At 36.8% G+C, this 21785-nt stretch overlaps 1 protein-coding gene across 3 annotated transcripts in view; it reads left to right on the top strand.

Moving 5' to 3' along the window:
• LOC105837787 (protein madd-4) overlaps positions 1 to 21785 on the top strand; it is a 208534-nt gene that overhangs the window by 167439 nt on the left and 19310 nt on the right. For all 3 annotated transcript variants that reach the window (XM_036284102.1, XM_036284101.1, XM_036284103.1), the window contains exons 5-9: positions 5302 to 5631; positions 13781 to 13922; positions 14305 to 14434; positions 17500 to 17602; positions 19055 to 19153. In XM_036284102.1, the coding sequence (XP_036139995.1) occupies positions 5302 to 5631; positions 13781 to 13922; positions 14305 to 14434; positions 17500 to 17602; positions 19055 to 19153 (804 nt within the window). The remainder of the gene's footprint in view (positions 1 to 5301; positions 5632 to 13780; positions 13923 to 14304; positions 14435 to 17499; positions 17603 to 19054; positions 19154 to 21785) is intronic.

Genomic DNA, 21785 nt, shown 5'->3' with positions numbered 1-21785 from the left:
AAGTAATTCTCCCGAACTGATGTTAGAGCCTTTGCTGTATCTGCCCTCGTATCGTCAATTTTAAGGACGAAGTAAGTTGTCGCTGCGGTGTCGCGCGAAAGGTATTATCCATTGTTCCCGGAGTGCACGGGGTTTCGTAATCGGCTGAAACGTCTGGCGAATGCCCCATGGGTATCCCATCGGCGCAAGAGTGTTGGATGTAGAAACGCTTTTGCGTAATGAGTAGTTGAGATTCCTTGTTAAGGAGCGCTCGAACTCCGTGCTGCGGCTTCCGCGGTTCCCAACAGATTTCGGCGCTTCGCCGAGTTTCTTCCTCCAGTCCTACTTCACAGCCGATCTCGCGAAGGGTGCGGCATTCCCGCACTGCACTTCGTAGAGCGAGTCGATTTCGGTACATGTTATTTTGAGAAGCCAACCGCGTAATTACTCGACGAATCTCCTTTCCATTTCAAGTTTAAAATCATAACACGTAAATTTCTCTCTGGCATTTGAAATAATTAGTGGTACTTTAATTGAGAAATTGCATTAAATCCCCGCAAACAGCGTGTAAATAATAGCGCCGCTTTGAGAAAACAAGCATACGCTCTTAAATTCTCGAAAGTTTTTTAAACAATGTAAAAAAATATATGTATAACATAATTTTAAGGAAATCTTGTGAGTACAAGATATCTTTTAAGTACAAGGATGAAAAAAGACAATGAAAAATAGAGTTGTATAATTATTTTACTTTATTTTTTAACATTTTTTTTAATGCACTCGCCGAATGTTTTGTGATCTCGAAATTTTCTTGTGTCCGCGCGTTGGAAAGATTTAATTTTACAAATAAATAAATAAAATTTTTTTAATAAAAACTAGAATAGAAAAAACTAAAATTTTCATGTAAAATAACCAGTTAACATTATTTTGCATAAACCGGAATTTCGAAAATGTTCTGTTTTAAAAAATAAAAAATATTTTATAAATAAAAATTTATAAAAAAATAATTGTTTATTATTTAAATAATATTCCCAAATCACTTTTTGATGAAATTAACATAATAATATTATGAAACCCAAGTATATTTATTTTAAGAGTATCCACATTTCTATCTCTCTCCTGTTAATGAATAGATAATAATATCTGTGCCCTTTATCTTCTTCCGACTATCTCATATCGGGCAAGCTTCTGTGAATGAATAATTCGACAGAAAATTAATAATTCAGGATGCCCGGGAGTCATGTTTACACTTGTATAGCGGAATGATGCTATTCTGTATGTATTTGCACCGGAAAAAAGATTAATTGCTTGATAATATAGCTTAGTCATGAAAAAGGAAGAGAAAAAATAGACAATTTTTCTAGCTAAAAATAGATTTAAAGTGCATTTCGCGTACATTCTTTTACTTTCCCTCTCAGTAAATTATACATGCGATTGCGCACAGCAGCGAAACGAATATTCTGTTTCGCAGATTTCTCGTTTACTCTATAATACAAGTTTTTGTCACTTTTTTTTTTATTGACGTATTTCAGCATTCAAATTATCCAAAGGCATATTGAATGTACAAATCTTTAATACATATTTCTCAATATTATACGAATATGATGTCGTACAAGTGTAATTAAAATTAAAATAAGCATACTTTCTCATCTTTTTTATCATTTATACTATAATACCCAAAATAATTTCCTTAATCTAATGGTTCTTTTTGTTAAATAATAATAAAAACAATTTATATGTACGTAACATACTTGTATATAATCATACTAAAAGTAATAGCGATAAGTATAACAATAGAGATGTCTTTAGAAGGATATATATTGCTAAATAGTTGCAAACTGCTTTACAGATTATTTCTCTATAACATGGAAAACTAACTCAGCAAGTTGCGGAATCGTCACGTGCGAGCTAGTAGTAATCAAGATTGAGGGAAACAGTGGTAGTAGTAATAACGACAAACTGAACTTCCTTTCTCCTACTATTTCTCTCTACGTCTCTCTTAACGTAATTTTCTGATTTGCAAGAATTCAAATCGCTGCGAAAAGATGAATTAAACGAAATTTCACGAAATATTCTTCCAGAGAACATTTAACTTATCTCTGCTATATATCGATATGTTAAATTAAACAATTAAATATAACCGAAATGTTAAAATACTAATAAATACGTTGTTAGTGAGAGATCGAGAAGCGCTACTCTGATTTTGCCTGCACGAAAACAATTCGTTATTATCATTGAACAGGTATCTTGTAGGAACGATTACAATATGCTGCACGTAAACTCAGCATATATCGTCTGAATATACGTCGACCCAATTGAAACTGAACTCTGCGGCTGGCCGATCCGCGCTAATTAATTACTGCGCTGCCGGCAAATTCATTACAACAAACACTGTTCCTAACAATAGTAGCGGCGAATGTTTAGCTACATTATCCTCGCCATCCGTGTCGCTCGGCTGGAGCTGCTGTAGCCGGTCATATCGAACCATACGTGTAAATTTCGCGTGGCCGACACGCCATGCGTAGTTCGCACCTGCATATTTTCCATCGAATTTGATAATTATCGCGAACAGAGTTGACGCGCCGTGTGATGCCACGAATAATTATCATACACGACGCAGCGAAATGCGATTCCGCCACGTTGTTTATACCAAAACTTTGTCCCTGCGTGCAACTGACCACAATTAATTCTCTCGTTGAGAAATGAAATTAATCGCGATTATTTGCTAACGTAATGCTTATTTCAATATAATCTTTAGATTATTTTAAGAATGTTTTGAGTCTAGGATAAGTTATCGATATATAAAAACTTGAAACTTCTTAGGCTTATTCTTTTTTCGGATCAACGATAAAAGATTTGATTGTAAATATCCGTAAATATTTGGGTTTAGAGGCAGCTGGAAAAAGAGAAACAACGGAAAATTCAGCACTAATAGTTTCTGCAGCGAAGATGACCTAATTTTGTTGCAGGTTTATAAACGAATAAGTGGATTTAAATAAACTTTTGCATAAATATTAAATAAAGAAAAACAGATCGTAGAAGAATATCTTGGCTGAAGAACCTTAAGGGCCTTAAAGACCTTGATCTTGCCATAGCATCAAATCTCTATTCCGCAAAGCAACTTTCAAAGTAAAAATCGCGATAATCGTCAATTTCCGGTAGGAGACGGTATTATAAAAAGAATTTTTACAAAATCTTAAATAAGAATATAATTCATATACAAGCATCAATTTTTTATTTGATTTTTTGACGGTTTTTAATACGCAAAACACTAAGCATGAAATTAATACTTTTAATGGATAATCCGTCACTAGTCACACGTATAAATTAGGGAGACACTTTAACATAGTATAAAAATATACGTTGCATAATTTTTGATTCAATGGTAATAAATAATATAATTCAATGATAATAAATGATGATAAATATTATGTTGTGGTATGCATATCGATAATAATGAGGGTGATAATGATATGTTACAAACATGATAGTTTCGTAGAATAATAAAATAATTCCAATTAAGAAAAACAACTATATGGTCAACTGACTAGCTAAATTCCTTTATTAAGTTAAATAATTACAACGTTTCGACCATAGAATTTGGTCCTTCTGAAGTGATTACAAATTAATTAAACAAGTTTATTCAAACAAATTGGACATCAACACTTTGTTTAAAGTGCCAAAAAAAACTAGATTGCATTATTTAAAAAGGCAAGGATAAAACGGATTGTTTAAAGAAAACTGGTGTAGTTTGTAGCATCAAATGCAGAACTTATAACGCGGCATACGTGGAGCAAACGAAACATCATCTCGAGACGCGGATTAAGGAACACGTGAATGATATAAGGAAACATGAAAGTGGCCACTCAGTAGTGTCAGTAAACATTGTTTAACAATGAACCACGAGTTCGATTGGCAATTCCCGTGCATTTTACATTGCGAAAATAATAGAAGAAAAACAGAGATTGCTAAAATGTTCTTCATAAAGAAGAATCTCGATACCATAAATTTAAAAAAACATACTGAGAATTTAGACAGTGTCTATAACACGGTAATAAAGGCCATGTAATGTTTACTTTTAACATTCGGTAATGTTCCTATGTACAGAAATATTCAGACGCTTGTTTACGCTCATACACGTTTGACGACAAATATAATCTTGTTTTAACTTCTCGGTTTAAATGAATTTGACTTGTCTTTATTATATTTATTGTTTCACCATCGATTGATGATTAGACACATAAGTCTTAACGAATTATTTTTTATGACGTTTTTTTTTTTGCATTTTTTATATTTGTGCCCTTTATATTAATTTTAGAATTATTTGTAAATTTGCTGCCACGGACTTTTTGACGATTATAGTCTTGCAATTAATTAATTTGTAATCACTTGAGTTGTTCTTCTTTGAATTTAATTACTGGCAACAATAAGCGAACCCTACTAATAACATAATTATTGCGGTAAAGTGATATTTCGTTGTTACGTTTAAATATTCGTTGATTTGAATTTCGGGAATTATATTTTTGTCACGGTGATAACGGAACACGATGCGAATGAAATAGATAAGAAAGCAAAGAGTTGGAAGATAATGAACGTTTCCCCATGGCGAACTTACATTGCTCGTTAACTTTGCGAGAAGTGAGGTAAACTCGCGGAGGCGAAAATGTCGATAGAAATACCCCGGAGATATCGCGGTCCAACTATAGAATGGTTAATTATAACGATAATTAGCGGGCACTTTTGCGATGGTAACTCTCGGCTCTCAGGCGTCGATCCTTCACTTTGGATTCGCTATCTCAAGCTCGAGTTCGAGAAGTATAAATGGAATATGATTTTGCTCTAATTAGCTATCCCTGGAATTGAGAAACTTTGTCCTCCATACACTTCGACGTGAACCCATATAACAAAATACTTTTGCTATATATTAATGGAATTATCACTGCAGCAAGAAAATACCTTTGAAATTGAAAGAACTTTGGTAAAAGACAGAGAACGGGTTAGAAGGCGAATTTATCATAATTGACCTAGTAATTATCTCGGAAATAATATATCAAGTTATATACATTTATATCTAAAATTAAAAATTGATTGAAAAACAATAACGGTTTGTTATTTAAAAGAAACAATTGCAAAACCACCAAATTATCTGTGAATCAAGCTTAAGACCAGTATGAACAATCGAGTCGTGATGTTAAAAATTTAGATCGCTCGTTTCCGCGAAACGACGGCTTCTTCGAAGAGCGACTTGTAGCGACGTAATGACGTCGTAAAAGCGTTTAATGAGTCCGCCAGCGATTCAACGGATTCTCTTTTCTGTGATTTCAGCCCTGTGAGAAATCGGACGATTTTCGCGCGGTACAATGCGCCGCCTTCAACAATGTGCCATACAGCGGGCAACTTCTCAAATGGTACCCCCATTACGACCCAGCTAGGCCGTGCGCTTTGATCTGCCGCGGTGAACAGACCCTTGAGAACGGCGTTAGACGATCGCGGCAGGAAGTGCCGTCGGGCGAGAAGACGATGCCGCGCGATTCCACGGATAGCCTGCAATTCGACAGCGACGAGACAATAGTGGTGCAACTAGCGGATAAGGTGGAAGACGGCACGAGATGTTACGCAGAGAGCACGGACGTGTGCATTGGCGGCGAGTGCATGGTGAGTGAATCACGTTTTGCAAAGTGTCTACAAATTTTCTTAACAGAAATGCAATAAACATGCCTTCAATATATTTAATATTGTATAATATATAGACGGAATATGTAGAGCATTATACATTCAGAAATCATTGTTACTAGTGCCTTTTAAAACGGTACATTTCTGTCGACGTTCTACAACAGAATTTTGTGAAAAAATTGCGAATTGTAAATTGATTAAACAATGAAATTTTTTACGTCACTTTATGATTAAAAACCTTAAACAGTATTTTTGCAAGTTCAATATTAACCATACGACTTTATTCGGATTTATTTGACCTAAAACGTATTTTATTTTCTTACTAATATTGTAATCAAAAACTATTTTCTCTTTGATAGTTTTGTGTGTGGTTTTATTTAAAAAATTTCTTTAAAAAATTTTTATGATAACTTAAATGATATGATAGTAGAAATTTTCAACAAAACAAAACAATAGAGTTAATTAAAATTAAAATTAAAATGCTTGGGAATCATCTCTTTGAGATCTTTTGCTTTAACATAGACAAATGAATTAAACTGGGGCGTCATTATTCCTCGTTTATTGTGACCATCATTGATATGACGCTTGAAGTGAAAACCAACCGTACTCGACTCTTTATCCCAATGCCCTCGAATCTTCATCACAATGCGCTATTATGTAGAAAAGAGAATATAGCATCTATCTTATAAGTGGCATCGCATATCAAAGCACAAATTAAACGTTATACATTCTTCCAAAAATATTATTATCGATTAAATTAATCAGAACGAAGGTGACTCTTATTGATAATTATATTAATATTAATAACAATTAATATTATTTATTATTATTTGTTAACGTGATTTAATTTACATAGAATCTGATTGTAAAAAAATTTACAATTACACGGAGAAAATTTTATAGTAAAAACTATGTTAAATAGTGATTGCGGATCAAGGAAGCAATTATGAAAATTTATAATAAGTCTTTTATCAAATTACCATAGTATTTATACTACTTATGGTATAATTCTTTGAAATTTCTTCTTGCGGTTCGTGGCTGCTATCGTACACAATAATATTTACTATGAAATTTTTTCCATGTATGATAAAACATACATGCTAGACACAAGAAAAGACACATGAGCAATTAAATTATTATATTAAAAATTAATAATAAGTTATATTAAAATTTAATCTCTCTTACACTCGCAAAAAAAGTTTAATTTTAAAATATTAAAATGTTTTACTTTTGTTTCCATTCTTAAAATCTTTAAAAAATATTTGAGTGTATTAAGTGGTATTTAGATTTAAAACACTAGACCTGGTTGCACCAAAGTTATTTTAAGTGAGACTTAAATATATGTCCTTACTCATTTAAAGACAAAGATAAAGATTTGCGTATGTTTAAGTCTCGCTTAAAATCACAACAACGTTGGTGCAATCGGGCCTAAAGCTTTTAAAACTGAAATCATTAACAGCTTTGAACATTTCAGTGTTTTAAATATAAATATCGTTTAAAACTAAAACATTTTCAAGCGTTTAATATATGCTTTTATTTTTTCGTGTTCTATAAATTATAATTAAGATTGTTTAATTAATATATAATAGAAGATCTAATTGACAAAAAAGATATAATTAAAGATTACTTATAAAAGTATTATCGTCAATATTATCTGCTCTTTAATTCTCTTGATTCTGATAAGAGGATAATTATCGATTCTTAACCGCGGCATTATCGGAAACCATGGATCTGTCACGTGCAGACCGCAGTATATTAGATGCGAGGAGCATTAAGCGATAGGTACAGTGCACCGCTTGTCAGTCACTATAAATTGTCGGTCGATCAACACATGAAGGCCTTTACTCATTAATTATCGAAATATAGCGATACTTACATTCCATTAATTTAACCGCAATTTGGCCGTTAACGAGGTACATTAAGGCTAGTAATTTCAATGTGATTACTTGTACTTTTGCATGCATTATTTGTATGCGTTTATATTTTTACATAGGGAATGTTTTTGATTAATTATTGAGAAAATAATTGATTGTTAAAAATGTATATTTGCAAATAAAAAGTATAATTTAAAAAAGTTTCTACTATATAGGAACCATTGTACGTTTTTACAAATGCAAATATCGAGTAATTCGGATTGATTATTTAGATATACGGAAATGCATTCGAAACTGCATAAATAATTCAAAATAATGATTTAAATCAAAATAACATTTTGATTTATTAATTCATTTAACTACTCGTTTGCATTGTTAAATCGATGGATTGCGATTTGCCTAGTACCTTGGGAATTTACATATTAAATTCACCATTGGTTTGGTCACCGCGTTTTGAACATCGATATAATCCGATCTGTAATTTTGATCGAATAATTACTCAATTAATTAATCAAGAGTCGCATGTGAGCTGAGCAATATCCCCAAAACGTTGCCTGAAACAATAAATTGGAGTAACCTTTACATACGTATAAAGGCTATATTTGAAACTAATTATATTAACGTAAATGCAAATTATATTAAATTATCGATAACATTTAATATGAAAAGTTGATATTAAATTAATCAAAGATCAGAGTAGGATAGCAAAGAGTGATAATATTAGAGAAGTTTCCGTGTAAAATAGATGATAATACGTAATGCTTCTGTAATTTTCCTGTATTTTTTTCCATTAGACAATAAGTAGGATTCAAGAAGAATTTGACAAATTATTAATTAAGTAGATAAAAGCAGTGTTCTTAAATACTTTGACGGAGCTAGCCTTAAGCTCTGGATTAAACTGAAGGCGTTACTTAAGAATTTAACCGCAATTGCCACGTCTCTTGTCGAAACTTTGTAAGATGAAACTTCTAGAGTTAGTAGAGAGAAACTCCGGGGCCGGAGAAGATTCGCGCGGATGTCGGCGCGTATAAGCGCATGTACCGAGATAGTATCTTAAATGTATTCGCAACTCGTTGCTTTCTGGCATCGCTACAACACCAGCACGCTCTGCATCGTGTTGAGAAAACGCAACCTAACGAAGCTGCCAGGTCAGTCTTCTGCTAATATTTAACATGGGCGCGTCGAGAAGCCCGATCTCATCGTCCATTAACTTAATTTGATCAACGTCACACGTGTATATGTAGATGGCGTATGTATGCAAACACCATGTATATTCCAGAAGTGTAACGTGAGATGATCATCCAGTATTATTATACAATAACCTTCTCTATCAGCTCGTCTTATCTAAGTAAAGAGAATTATAATTCTGAGACATATACATAATTTCTTAATGATTATTTATGAGATGCCTTTTAATTAAATTGAAAAGGTATCTTAAGTATAATTGAACATTTAATTTCATGTGTAATTTGACCATTTAATTAACTGTCAAATTATGATATGGATTAATTATTATAATTATTATTACGCTAAATTACGCATAAAGAATAATTTCTAAAATTATTTAGACTATCAATAATTTAAATCTTTTAAAGCAAGTGTATATTACATTTTGCACTTTTCTAAATTTTATTCGTCTAAGAAGCAGATATTGTCTTGCCACGCGAATACACCACGCACATCCTCGACCTAGTATTAAAATCTTAATTCTTTGATCCTAAATTAAATGAGACTCGTGATACCGCAAAACAACCAGAAAGAAATCGGATTAACAATAACGCTGGGAAAAAGCTCGCGCTCTCGCGGTGCGCTAGGAAATAATTAACGAATTCTCATAATAGCAACGCCCGTGACGCAGTCGCGGGGACAATATCTAATCAGCAGAGAAGTCCACGTAATTAAGCATTAAGCAAACTCCGGTAAACGCAAACTGGCTTTGCGTTATTAAAAGTGCCGAGTCCCGTTTTCGTTGTGGGCACGCCCGATGGACGCGTCGAGCTTTTTTCATTACGTCGCGTACTCGTTAAAATGTATCTTCAGGGCGAAAAAATTATTACGTTATTCCCCGTTGTGGTGGAAATTTTGAGAAATTACATCAATCGGAAATTGCGGTGATGACATTAGCGTTTCTCTTCCGATGTGTTTCAGGAAAAACGTATTAGCAATCTACGAACGTCCCTTCGACATTTTTCGTGAAATCTAAATTAAAACCTTCTTCTATAGTTTATTTTCCTCACAAGCAAATTTTAATTTTAACCAACTTGCAAAATATGTACTTGGGATTATACATACATATAATTATTCGGTATCTGAAGCAAATTACGCGCTACAAGTTTTTTGCATACTGTTATCAAAGTTAAATTAAGCATTTACCAGTGGTTCTTTTTACATAGAACAAAATTATTCTTTAGAAAGAATAATGATTTTGTTTTCTCGCATTAAGTTGCAAGAGAAATAAGAAAATATTTTGAATACCTACCAAATAAAAACACTCTTTTTAATACGGAAGTATCTTATTAAAGTTTGTTCTTAACTTTTGGTTTCTTAACTTTTTGGTTAAAATGCTATTTTCAGAAAAGATTTTGACTATGATTAATGCTACAGGATAAAAGGGAAAGAGAAGAAAGTAACCATACGAGGCAAAAATTTCCCTGAGTTCTCACCTATTTCTTTCTACTCCGCTTGCAGTTTTCACCCAGTTCCTTCTTTTCCCTTCTAAAACCTAATTCTCCGTTTTCACTTGCTTATCTCTGAAGTAATTGATGTTCCAAAATTGAAACGAGCCCTTTTTCTCGGATTACCCTCAGATATCTAAAGCTGAAAAAGAGAATGCACATTGTAAAAGAGAAAATAGATGTATGATAAGTACATATTGAATCCGAGCCGTGTAGTCCCGGACAGGTACACAATAAATTTCATCGTGCCAGTGAAAACACGAAGGCGAATAAAGTGCCCGGGGGTTAAGCATCCCTTCCTCCACTCTGTAAATCCCATTCTCGAGAAAACTATGTTAAAAGGTAGAAACGAGTGCAAGGGAAAGGAAGGTGAGACACGATGGCGGGGAAATGTCGGTGGTGCGAGGATGGTAGAAAAGGCTGGGTGTATCCTAATGAGATAGCGACAGCAGGGAGTGCTAAGGACCAGAAAAGTACATGGACCATCGAATAGAATCTCAAGGCCGAATAATTGAATGCCAGTCAAATTTGCGTAACGAAATCGTTACGATATGGAAAATCGCGGGACATCGGCAATTATCGTCTCTACTAATCTCTCTGATACTTCAGTCTGAATGGAGAGTGTTTTGACTGAGTAATCGATTTCAATATTCAAAGTAGAAATATTCAAAGAAATATTAAAAAAGTATTATCTTATTTTTTGTGCAAATTTCCTACATTAATAAAATTTCCTTGACAGATTTAATACAAAAATATAAATCAGATTTTGGATATTCCGTTAACGTTTAAAATAAAGTATAAAATAAATCGATATTTTTTTATTAAATACGTGGTTTATTAAATACGCGTATTATATACGCGATGCGCAAATCATAAGATAAAGTCACGTAGTATTGATTAAAAATATTTTTCTAAAATTGCATTTTTGTCTCTTTGTCATATTAATATTAAATACAAGTTAACATGTACATATAATAATGATAGTGTCGATAACTTTAACTTGTTATTATTTTTCACCGTCACGTATTACAACGATTATTTGTGCGGAACCAGAGGAGGATCGCAGAGTACCATTAAGTCCCACGATATTTCATCTCTCACGCCCAGAGGAATTCTCGTTTTCTCCGGTCTTGTTTACTTACAGAAATAACGGGTTGCTTCGATGACCTTATCTTTCAATTATCGGGTCCCATCATTGATTTTCACTTTCGCGATAAAGTAAACCTAATCCGGCGCACCCGCATACCGTGTCCTTCGTATAAAGAGGCCCACGTGTTTAAGACCCGACATAGAGGAAATACGAAACACACTTATTTTTATATAAAATTAAATTTCGACGGATTCCAGATCTATCAGCTGTTTTGTACGATGAATATTGATCCTCCAGTTGTTCTATCTCTTTCTATCATTGAGTGAATTATCTTCGCGCTAGCAGGATGAAATGAAAAAGAAATTAAAATGATATAAGCCGAATTATTTTTATTGCTACAGATTACATTTTTCTTTTAATTAATATTATTATATTCCTTAATATTATTTTATTATTTTTATTGCTTGTATTTTAGAAGTAATCGCATATTATAGATTTTAATTGACTGATTAACTAGAACCACATACAATTATCTTAGAAAGAAAAAGTGTTCTTGCGATTATGCTAAAAATTGGATCTTACGCGAATGTATTGAACGTATTCTTTCGTTTGAGCTAGTTAGAGAATATTGCTCTCAATTCGCTCTATGTCCCGGCGCCTCTATTTCCTCGGAAATTTTTGCTCTCCTGTTAGCGTTCTTGATGCGTGAAGCCGATCGTGACTGTTAGAGAACGAATCTCTCGTTTCGAAAAGCGCAGAAATAAAGTATCTACCTAAACTGGCTTCTGCATTGATGCACTCGGAATAAAACTCGTAACGACCGCAATTCGCCGAATGACGATCACCAATGTTTAATGGAAGTATTTCGCAGAACGTTTGAAACTTGAACGATAATCGAGCCCGATTTCGATTGTGCAGCCAAATCGAACGGTCAATTGGGCCGAAATGGAGACCGTCGCGCCGCCGTGCATGCCGTACTGAATTTAGCGTGCAATTTTCGTTCGACAATGTCTACCTTTCATTAAATGAATACCGTTACATGAAATCGTATATAAAAAAAAAAAGAATGAATGCATAACAACAGATGGAGAATTTATGTGATTCTAGATTAAAAGTAGCACAATTTATATATCACTTATTATTTTATAAACAAAAGGAACATGTAATTGCACATAATATAAATTAATGAATTGTAAAATATTGTTATCCATCAAATTTGAAATTCCCGTACGTTGACGCGTACAACTAAATAATTAAATCAAGTTGTAAAATGCTAAACAATATAATAACTGTTCGCCTGCATTCGGGTATTAGGCAGAGCAAACGACAATCATGACTCACCCTCCAATATTGACTTTACTATTTTTTTCGTTTTCCGCCGAACAGGCGCACACCTTCAGTTTCGCCAGCTCCGGAAGTTCAATCTTTAAGCGTAGGTAATTGGAACGAACGATTTATTCGCGTCCCAGGTCACCGCGACGAAATCTCGGATTATCTCAATGCCGCCGCAGTTGATCGTACGAGGGAGATCCCTCGTTAGGCTCACGTCTCTCTCCTTTTTACCTCCCGCTCGTCCACCCGATGCTTTCTCCCGGCATCGCAGAGGCGCGTCCCACTTCGCTCGCGCCTTCGCCTTCCACAGTTTGCTTCCCTCTTCTCTTGCCCAGGATAAGGGATGAATAATGTACTCCCCGACCTCCGAGCAAACCTCCATGCAACCTGAATGACAAATCAGTTTGCCGTCCGAGCCAGGTCACGAATCGACGTCAGCTCTCGCCTCCTCCAGCTCTCCCAGCAGCACCATCTTCTCCTCCTCAAAGATTCTGAATTTTCGCGGGACGTTTCTCGCTCTCGCATGAATCCCGATGGCACGCCAACATTCGTCAACGTTCTTAATGTACCCGAGATGCCGACGATACTGCAAAACTCTTTCAAGCTCCAACCACAGCCGAAACAGAAAAATTTCCCGTCACATAAACAGTAAATCGATATAAGTGCGACGCAACTTCCGAATCAGTAATAAAATTTTGTAAAATTCTTGTATTCAGCACGGAACGTTAATTTGTTAATACTTGTTGAAAAAACTGGCAAAACTTTGAAAACCAAACAAGAAAAAATTTACACACACACACACACACACACACACTCTCTCTCTCTCTCTCTCTCTCTCTCTCTCTCTCTCTCTCTCTCTCTCTCTCTCTTTTACATAATCAAATTTTTGTACGTGAGTAACTTTTTCCATTTATATTATACATAATTTTGATTTATTAATTTTTAATTTGCTGAAAATCCTAGCTACATTTTTACATAATTGCTATTATTATTACTCTTCATCATAAAATAGCACAACACAGAAATGAACATGTTTTTTTATTTTTAAGGCAGGATTATTTGTCTCGAATAGTGTGTTGGGAAGTAATAATGACAACCGCGGCTGAAATCCATTATATGGAAGACGTGTTTCACTAATCGAGCGTGGATTTCTGTTGCAGAAGGTTGGTTGCGACCTTCGAGTTGGTAGTAACAAGAACACAGATGCGTGTGGCGTGTGCGGAGGGAACGGATCAAGCTGTCAATCGCGATACTCCTGGAGTTTGGAATCGATATCCGCCTGTTCCAAGTCCTGCGGTGGAGGTTGGTAATTACTGAATTAATTTAGCCCATATTTCCCTATACAAACAATTACACGAAAACAAAATAGCTCGGCGCTTATGCGAAACTTTATTGATCGTTAAAATATTATCATCTACGGAACACCTGCATTTAATCTGGATCGCATTATGTAAAAATGTATTAAGCTTTCATAACACCAATTCAAAATATATTCTTCATTGCTGTTGAAGTTTTGCTTATTATGTTGCTGTAATTCGGACATGTATCACGTAACGGTCTACAAAAATAAACTGACATGTCGTTGTGTGGGGAGATAACGAGTGAAATTCACGAGCATTATTTGCATAAACGTTCGCTATCAAATTGGAGGGCTAATTTGTCGGTCATGTTTTTGCGCTAATAGGTTTCAAGATGGGGATGGCGGTGTGCAAATCGGCCGACGAGAGCGTCGTGGAGGACAGCTATTGCGATGCAAACAGCAGACCTTCGGTGAAATCCTTAATGCCGTGCAACACGCACCCCTGCACAACGAAGTGAGTACTTTCGGGCAGACTAAACTGTCTACGGTAGAACTGCATGCACGTCAAAGGAACGTCAGGCCGCTCTCGCGTGTACAATTGACAAGTGGATATTATGGGCGCCTCACCCCGCGAATTGCACGCGCGCGCGCGATTTTGCCAGTCAAAATATATGTACGTATTCAATATGATCAGAGAAATTACAAATTATAGACGAAATATCCGCTCGTGTATGAAATGTTACTTTTTCTCGTATCATTAATTCGCGAGTAAATCGCGTTTCTCGCACGAGGGATTTATTCGCTTGGGATTTTCAAGAAAGCGAGCGAGGAGGAGCAGGCGAAAAATTGGGAATTGGATACTCGGTACGGGCGATCTTTGTTTCTACAACAATATTTCTCTTCCGTCTCGCGAAAGGGTTGCGAGGCGGCGGCGGTTTAAAGCCAGTTTCTCTCGCGATGGGAATCGTCCGACGAACGACGATATACTCCATCCCATCGACGGGACTCAGGCAAAAACTCCTGCGAACTATTCTCTCTGGATCCATCAGACTCGCTGGGAAGTCGCTGGGAATAGCGTTGAAAGTTTACAGATCCCGGTATACAGGATCTCTTCTTTGTGTTATTCGAATTCACGAACTCGATGTTGACGATCGGCGGTCCATGTTGATCTGCCGATGTTTGGTTAAGGATTACTTTTGATTGCGACCGAAGACAATGTAATGGAGAACGTTAATTGTTTTCCCTAACAATTCCTAACAATCGATCGAACCGCGAGCTTTTACTTGACGAGAAATTAGTGAGTGGAAATCGTGCTGTATGTAATAAGCGCTACGTTGTAAAAATTGCATTTGGGAAACGTATCGGGTTCGTTTCGCCGAGCGGAACGGTAATCGCGCTGTGATATATCTCACTCGATCTAACTCACGTCACTCGATCGATCGATTGGTGAGGACGCAAAGAAAATTGCCGGTTGGGACACGCGTGCTCCTACGACGACGACGACGGTCTCGCTAATCGGTATAGAATCGTATCATTTAACGATCAAGATGGGACGGTTGGCCCCTTTATAGCGCGACACGAGGCTATCACAGACTCGCAATTACAGGCCGTTTCCGTTGATAAATTAGCAGCGAGCATCGATCGCGCGGCGAATGGGTCAATGGCTAATTGGAGTGGCCGCGAATTCAGTTTGAATTTAGTTCGGCTGGACCGAGCAAACGGTTCCATCCCTTCCCTCCCCAGAGAGGAGCGGAACTCCGACCGCCGTGAAAAGCCGCAACCGCGCTTTGAAGTAGCAATCCGGAAGTTATGATTTAATCGTGCATTACGACTTACGCCTTAGTTATTCACCGCTGAGGTTTAAGCGATCTCTACATCCGACCCGGAAGTCATGAATGATCATCAAAATTAAATCCAACTCTGACATTTAATCGAGAGACAGCCAACGCTAGCTCTAACTTTATATTACTTACAATACTTGTAATGATAAAGTATAGTATAATATAGATTGATATTGAAAAAATACCGGCAATAGACGTGCTCTGTGTAATGAGTAGCAAACATTACTGATGAACAGCTTATCGGGAACGTCTGCAAGATACCGATCATGTTGACACATACATTATGGATTTATCGCAGATACTAGTGGTAATGCATGTTAGACCGTGAACGGATTTCGTGTGATAAGGTCAAAACTAGCGCGTCGATACGGATCCAGTAATCCGGCGACCGAGTGCGATTTTAAAGAAGAGACACACGAGGGAAATTGAAAAGACCGAAAGTAATTAATTTCAAATATCGAGGAAGCCACCGAGCGGCCCTTACGGTTCCTAATGCGCGCGGCTTCACCGGCTCGGAAATTGAAGGTATCAAAGATGACTTTGAAGATCACGTGTAAAGAATGTCGCGAGATCGACGGCAAGGTCGGCGGTAATCGATGATCGATATCCTGCACGGTAAATCCCAGAGCCCCGGGAGTTTACCGTTTCACTTTGTCATTTAGCGCAATCGCTCGTACACGGAACATTTTTATGGCGTCGTGCATGAAAAATGCCGAGAGTGACTTTGACAGTTTTTCGCAAAAAGCCTGTTTTCGTCGATGGAAGGCACTCCACCCAGTCACTTGGTAAATATCCAGCAAATCGGTATCTTCTCTCCTCACGGCTCCGCGTGCGCGCCCGACGGTACGTCGGGAAACCATCAGAGACATCACTCGAGAATTTTAATAGGCAAACGCTTTGGCATTTAGATTCGAAATAGTGAGAGACGTGTGAAAGGCGAAGCTACTTGAACCGTTTACTGATGGCGCATAAATTTTCGCAACGTAAAGAAAACGCGTAAGTTACTTGCAAAAAGATATTATTATGAATGAAAACTTTCGAAATGGTCGACACTTTCATTTTTTAATGGAGGATACACATCTTGGAAGAACTCCATTTTATTTCACGCAGATATTTAACGTTGCTCTCCACCTTATCTTCGTGCTCAGCGCGCATAAAATTAATATTGTGTCGCATTGCAGAAGACGTAATTCCACATTGTTCAAATGCCCGGGATCCGCGTAGGAAAATGGGAGCGAAAATTGCGCAAGATTTTGGCAATTCGCGGCATGCGGATGTTCTCTTCGTACTTTTCGGGGGGACTCGACACAACCGCGCGATCCACGAAAGCCGAACGTGAAAAATGAACGTATCCACCGTATGTAAAAGAAACGAGAAAACGTATATCGATGAGAACGTCCGCCGCATTTTAATACGGCGTGTACCGAGCAGCGTGTCGCTCGTCCCGTCCCCGGATCATAAACTTTTAGTACATCGCGCGACGTTGACGGCACCTTCATTTTTTACACCGACTTTAAATAACGTAAAGGCACGACGGCCGCACACCTTTGCCAACGCGACCATGGTGGAATGTTAATGCTGCCGCGGGTTTCATTAGCACATGCAACTTCGGTACGCGCGAATGCGGCCGCAAGTAAATGACTCTACAACAAACTTCGGCTCCTACAACAAATCCCGATGCGTTTCCCGTGTGATACCGGCACCTCGAGCTAACGTTCCCTTTCTTCTTTCTTTTCAGATGGATGAGCGGGGAGTGGAGTGCGTGCAGCGCGAGCTGCGGCGGCGGTTCGCGAACGCGGTCCGTCTTCTGCACCGAGGAGAACGGAAACGAAACCACAAAGGTAAATCCGGGTGAATACCTCTTTAATAATAAAATTTTCGTTCAGTTGAGTTTTCCCCTTGACTTTACGGCGATCTCGGTGGAGTTGGAGAAATTACTTATCTCTTAGCAACGCGAAACAAACGCGTTGCGGTTCAAATTTCAACCGCGTTCCAATATCGTGGAATAGTCCTGATGGTTGATATTACTGGTATTTATCTTGAACTTAACACGCTGTTATTTAGAATCTCGTTGTTTTATTTTATTTAATGATTATTATTAGTTTTCAATCTCTTCTCTAATTATTAAAGACACCATTGTCGGGAGAAGAGATGAGACCTCTCGTAAAACATTTACGGTTTCACGAGCACTCCGGTGTTTCGACACACAGACGTAATCAAATTATTTGTCTAACGATAAGAGAAATCAATACAATCACGCCGACCGTAACGCAGTTTCAAAAACCCTGCGGAGCGTGTTCGCGTCTGCCTTCAGAGAGATGTCAACGCGACTGCGGCGCTTTTTACGATGTAAAGACAAATAAATCTTTCTGGAATAAATCTGCCAGACGCGACGGAATCAGCGTTACGCGTGCACACGATAAAACGCCACATTTTTCACATTTCGCCACTGACGTTAGACACGGCCGTAATTCCGCCGCGCTTCCGCGCGGACGGAACGTTAACCATTCCTCTCATCTCCGGGAATTTTATGCCGTACTTTCGTACTTGTCTGCGAGTCGCATTTACATACGCAGCCCTGTCCCGCTTCTCTCGTGACGGTCTTGGAAGATTCCACGATCCCTAACCCAGTTCGGTTCGTTTAAACTCGAGGAGCTGTGCTCCGCGGCGAGTACACGCTGTCGCTCGCACCGTAAAACCTCCCCGTCCGACAGCTCTCACGCGCGCACACACACACACACACACACACATACACACATACACCGTATACAGACATAACAGTGTACGTTCATATTTCATATATACAGGACGTTCTGCGCAGCCTACAGCTCTAGACATCTTTCGAAAATTTATGCAGCGTATTTACTGACTGATTTTTCCTTAGGAAACATTTTTTATCACAATTTTCTCAAAAATTTTAAAGAGAGTATCTTGATTTTTCAAATTAAATTTCGGTCGAGAGAAATGATTGAATTCTCTACTTATTAATGGCTCGACGCTGAAGACTCTTCAGTATCGAATAATTTTATAATTGACGCGCGGACGCCTCGTCGTTTAAACACGCCTCATTTCGTTGACTCGTAATATTATAATAATATTAATAATGTTAATATTACAATAATATAAATTCTAATCATCTCAAATTCTGCAATTCTCACTTGGAGTAAAGGGCGTCTTAAAAGAGAGGAAGGTTTTTCCCTCAATTCCTCGGAGATTTCATTAGTATTTAATTTTCGGAGTTACTTTAGCTCGCCGGCCAAATAAAATTCTAACGGTATTTCTTGTTGTTGCAGCTACCTGATCACAAGTGTAGTGGCACGCACAAACCGCGTACTCAGGAGACCTGCAACACCGTGTCCTGTCCGATGTGGGAGACCGATAAATGGAGCGAGGTGAGAGTGCATGCACGATTCTACGCGAGTAAAACGCGCTGGAATACAGACGGAGACACGGCGGCGCCTCGCTCGTATCATTTAAGAGCGAAAACGTTAAGCCTTCTCGCCACAATCACGGATTTAGGTGCATTCGCAGGGTCCAGTCGCAAACACACACAATCGCGCCCGACCATCCGGGCGTACGTGCACACACGTACACAGAGACCGCAACAACACGGCGCAGCTTGCTATCTCAACTGCGAGTTTTACTACAAAACGTACTGCCCAGATGGAAACAGGGTTAATGGTTGTGCACGATTTGCACGCTCCCTTTACCCTCCGCGTAAATGTTACTAGGTCGTTACGCGTATAAAATGACCGATTCGGATAACTTGTACCCGGCGAAATTGTGATTTGCCTAGCAAGCGAAATCTACCATGCGCTTTATCAATTATTTCCTATTACAGACGTGAATGCTTGATTAACATATTACTTTCGGAAACTGATCTCACGATGTTGTCTTAATTATTTTAATATTTTGCTTTTATTGGAGCACTTGGCATGAAGCGATCGACAAAAAAGTAAGTAATTATTATACAATTTTTTATAATTGAAAATAAATTTGCAAATAAAATTACTCTATCATGTTACGTTTTTGAGTTATTGAAGCTCAAAAGTACTAAACAATTTTACACTTTTATAGTTACTCAAAAATGTGACAGAATAGATAATTTCACTTACAGATTTATTTTCAGCGATAAAAAATTTATAAAAATTACCTAATCCAGTCCGTGATCTAAACAGGTTATAATTTATCGGACAATACTATTAATATACCTATAAATAATAACAACAGATTTTTATATTGTAAGAAGAATAATACTGATTATATAATATAAAGTTACTTTAAATATAATTTTATAAGATTGCCAATATGTATGATTCAAATTCAAATCGAATCGAATCTTACCTAATTCAATTCGATTCATATTCGAATAGTTTATGCCTCTGTATTGAAAACTCCTTTACATATTTCAAGTACATGTAATTAAGATTAAATCACGGAACACTTAAACTTAAGAACGAGGAAAAAAATTTAAAAATTATCGACATATCATCGTATAATTTTTGTATAAGCTGAATGTCGCGGGATTTATTCTCATAGATATAACTAGGTAAAAGAGTTTTAATTTTGCCAATTTAAAGAAAACTCGAACTTATAATGTTGATAGTTTTGTTTCACACTCTCTCCCGTTTCATTCGTTAAAAAGTTATAATTATGGATCGTATGATTTTATCAATGATGCCAACCTCTAATAATAACAAAAGTGTCAGAATCATTTAATTATACATTATTAATACATAATTAATCTAACTCTATTAAAAGACTTATCAGCTTCAATTGATTGTTAGCTGATTCTTTATCGATTTCTAAAAGTAGAGATAACCGGAAACAGATTTAATTAATAATGATGAAAGCTTTAATATGTAACAGTTAGCACAGTTAGCTTAAATCTATACGGTTGAAGATATATCCAAAGATCTCACAATTAGCAGACCCCGATTGAAGGTTCCTCGAATAATCTCGGCGGTACGCGCATTACTCAAAGCACGCGTTAATTTATCTGTAAATCCAGATTGCGGCATTATTACACGTTTTGGGCACAAACGTGCGCGGCCTCTAATTATAAAACTCTGTTTCCATCCGTTGCCCTTTTCGACAAGTTACCACGTTACCGTAGTGCCGTTTAAGGGTAAAGCAAATTAACAACTGCGCGCGATTTGCACGATGTGCGCTTGTGGCGACGGATATGTCAACGTGAATTACATGCACGGGACCCTCTCCTCTCTGCAATCGCGATTTCGCGTCCATGCTCCTCCGTCTCTCTACGGAGAGAATGCGATTTTCTCGAAAAGCCGCGTGTACAACCGCCGTAATTGCACATGGACGATGCGGACGGACTGACTAGAGATGAATAAAGTGATGTCCGAGAACGACACACGCGAAAATCTTTATAGGTAAAGGCGAAGTTTTTAATCTGAAAAGAAATTTTATTATTTAGAAATTTTGCTGGATACCGATCTGAAAATAATTTTGAATTAATAAAAGTAATTACGAGCTGCTTTTTCAAATTGAACGTTCTACATAATTATGATATCATTTTTTATATAATTTGATAGTCTAACAAAATTATTTTCAAATTTGTGTATCACTTAAATTTTTAGCTGCATTTTTAGTAAAACCGTTCTCTCTATACACGAAAGACACATTTGATATTTTTATTACACTTTCTTTTACTGTTTGCGTTGGATCAATTAACCGCGTTGTACGAACAAGCTTTTATTTCCACCAGAAATAAATCTCGCATAACGTACTAATGAACTCCATTTTTCTTCGGTTTATTAGACATTAAAAAAAAACTGGATATTATTCATTTTTATCCTATACAATGACTTGAGAGCTTTTTTTAAAGCAAGTCAAAGAGTAATAAAAACAAAAACCTTTTTATAAAGTAGTCGCTAATTATATAGTCTCTAAATAATATCAGACATAATTCATTATTTAATAAAAAAAAATCACGGAACAACATACGATTTGAATTCGAATGAAACCGGATTTAAGTATGTTATTCAAGCGTGAATTATGGAT

This window comes from Monomorium pharaonis, chromosome 3 (genome assembly GCF_013373865.1).
Source record: "Monomorium pharaonis isolate MP-MQ-018 chromosome 3, ASM1337386v2, whole genome shotgun sequence".
NCBI classification, from domain to species: Eukaryota; Metazoa; Arthropoda; class Insecta; order Hymenoptera; family Formicidae; genus Monomorium; species Monomorium pharaonis.
This window is presented reverse-complemented; position numbering and strand designations above follow the sequence as displayed.